The sequence below is a fragment of the Mandrillus leucophaeus genome, unplaced genomic scaffold (genome assembly GCF_000951045.1).
Source record: "Mandrillus leucophaeus isolate KB7577 unplaced genomic scaffold, Mleu.le_1.0 Scaffold700, whole genome shotgun sequence".
Lineage (NCBI taxonomy): Eukaryota > Metazoa > Chordata > Mammalia > Primates > Cercopithecidae > Mandrillus > Mandrillus leucophaeus.
This window is the reverse complement of record NW_012107587.1, coordinates 723438-725299: the sequence shown is the minus strand read 5'-3', so window position 1 is coordinate 725299 and position 1862 is coordinate 723438. Positions and strand designations below refer to the sequence as shown.

The window sequence follows — 1862 nt, the reverse complement described above, 5'->3', positions numbered from 1 at the left end:
CAACAAGCATCTTTGCAGTCAGAAAACATGTGTTTTGAAAGTGAGAATCAGAAACTTCAACGGAAACTTAAAATAATGACTGAATTATATCAAGAAAATGAAATGAAACTCCACAAGAAATTGACAGTAGAGGAAAATTACCAGATACAGGAAGAAGAGAAACTTTCTAAAGTGGAAAAAAAGATCAGCCATACCATTGAAGGGCTGGAGACCTATAGAAAGCTAGCCAAAGATCGTGAAGTAGAATTGGAAAGAACTATTAATTTTTATCAAAGGCAGGTTATTTCCTATGAGAAAAAAGGACATGATAATTGGTTGGCAGCTCGGACTGCTGAAAGAAGACTCAATGATTTAAGGAAAGAAAATGCTAACAACAGACAAAAATTAACTGAAACAGGGTTTAAATTTGCACTTTTAGAAAAAGATCCTTCTGCACCTGATGTTTCAAATACAGCATTTGACAGAGAGCATTCCCCATATGGTCCCTCACCATTGGGTCGGCCTTCATCTGAAACGAGAGCGTTTCTCTCTCCTCAAACTTTGTTGGAGGGTCCACTCAGCCTCTCAGCTGTGCTTCCGGGGAGAGGAAGAAGAGGCCCAAGAGGCCCAGGGAATCCTCTGGACCATCAGATTACCAATGAAAGAGGAGAACCAAGCTGTGATACATTAACTGATCCTCACAGGGCTCCTTCTGATACTGGGCCCCTGTCATCTCCATGGGATCAGGAACGAAGGATGATGTTTCCTCCATCAGGACAATCATATCCTGATTCAGGTCTTCCTCCACAAAGGGAAGACAGATTTTATTCTAATTCTGATAGACTGTCTGGGCCAGCAGAACTCAGAAGTTTTAATATGCCTTCTTTGGATAAAATGGATGGGTCAATGCCTTCAGAAATGGAATCCAGTAGAAATGATGCCAAAGATGATCTTGGTGATTTAAATATGCCTGATTCATCTCTCCCTGCTGAAAATGAAGCAACTGGCACCGGCTTTGTGCCTCCACCTCTAGCTCCAATCAGAGGTCAATTGTTTCTAGTGAATACAAGGGGCCCGTTCATGAGAAGAGGACCTCCTTTCCCCCCACCTCCTCCAGGAACCATGTTTGGAGCTTCTCGAGGTTACTATCCACCAACGGATTTCCCAGGTCCACCACATGCTCCATTTGCAGTGAGAAACATCTATCCACCGAGGGGTTTTCCTCCTTACCTTCACCCAAGACCTGGATTTTTACCTCACCCTCACATTCTGAAGGCAGAAGCGAGTTCCCTTCAGGGTTGATTCTGCCTTCAAAGGAGCCTGCTACTGAACATCCAGAACCACAGCAAGAAACCTGACGATATTTTTGCTCTATTCAAAAGTAATTTAGACTGATCTCATTTTCAGTTTAAGTAACTGCTGTTACTTAAGTGATTACACTTTTCTCAAATTGAAGTTTAATGGAATTATAGTTCTTTGTATCGTATTTTGTAAATAAAGATTATTTAAACCAAAAGAAATTTAAGTGTGCTGAAGATAACTGCAACTCCAAACCTAATGCTGTGTAGTTCTATGTTTTGCCATCTCGAAGCAAAGTGGAACCAGAAATGAGAGGTAATGGTTTGTGAATCAATTGTCCTCTTTTTTATTGTCTGGTGAATCTGCTGATATATAGGCACTAACAAAATTGGCAGGCTAAATTTATCCCTTATGTGTACATTTGGTAAATGTGAAGCCAGTGTAGAAAGTATTCCAACTTTACTTTTGGAAATTGCAACACTTTGGAATTTTCTAAATGTATAAATTCTAAACTTGTAGCCCAGCTGCCAATGTTATAATACTTATTCCTGGGCTACAAAAAACAAAACAAAACAAAACAAAAA

The 1862-nt window shown here is 40.1% G+C and overlaps 1 protein-coding gene across 3 annotated transcripts in view; it reads left to right on the top strand.

Moving 5' to 3' along the window:
• Positions 1-1281, top strand: part of LOC105528112 (cTAGE family member 8-like) — a 241298-nt gene extending 240017 nt beyond the window's left edge. For 2 of the 3 annotated variants that reach the window (XM_011964709.1, XM_011964707.1), the window contains one exon: positions 280-1281. In XM_011964709.1, coding sequence (XP_011820099.1) covers positions 280-1281 — 1002 coding nt within the window. The remainder of the gene's footprint in view (positions 1-279) is intronic. The other variant, XM_011964710.1, reaches the window with a different exon arrangement.
• The last annotated feature ends 581 nt before the right edge of the window (positions 1282-1862 follow it).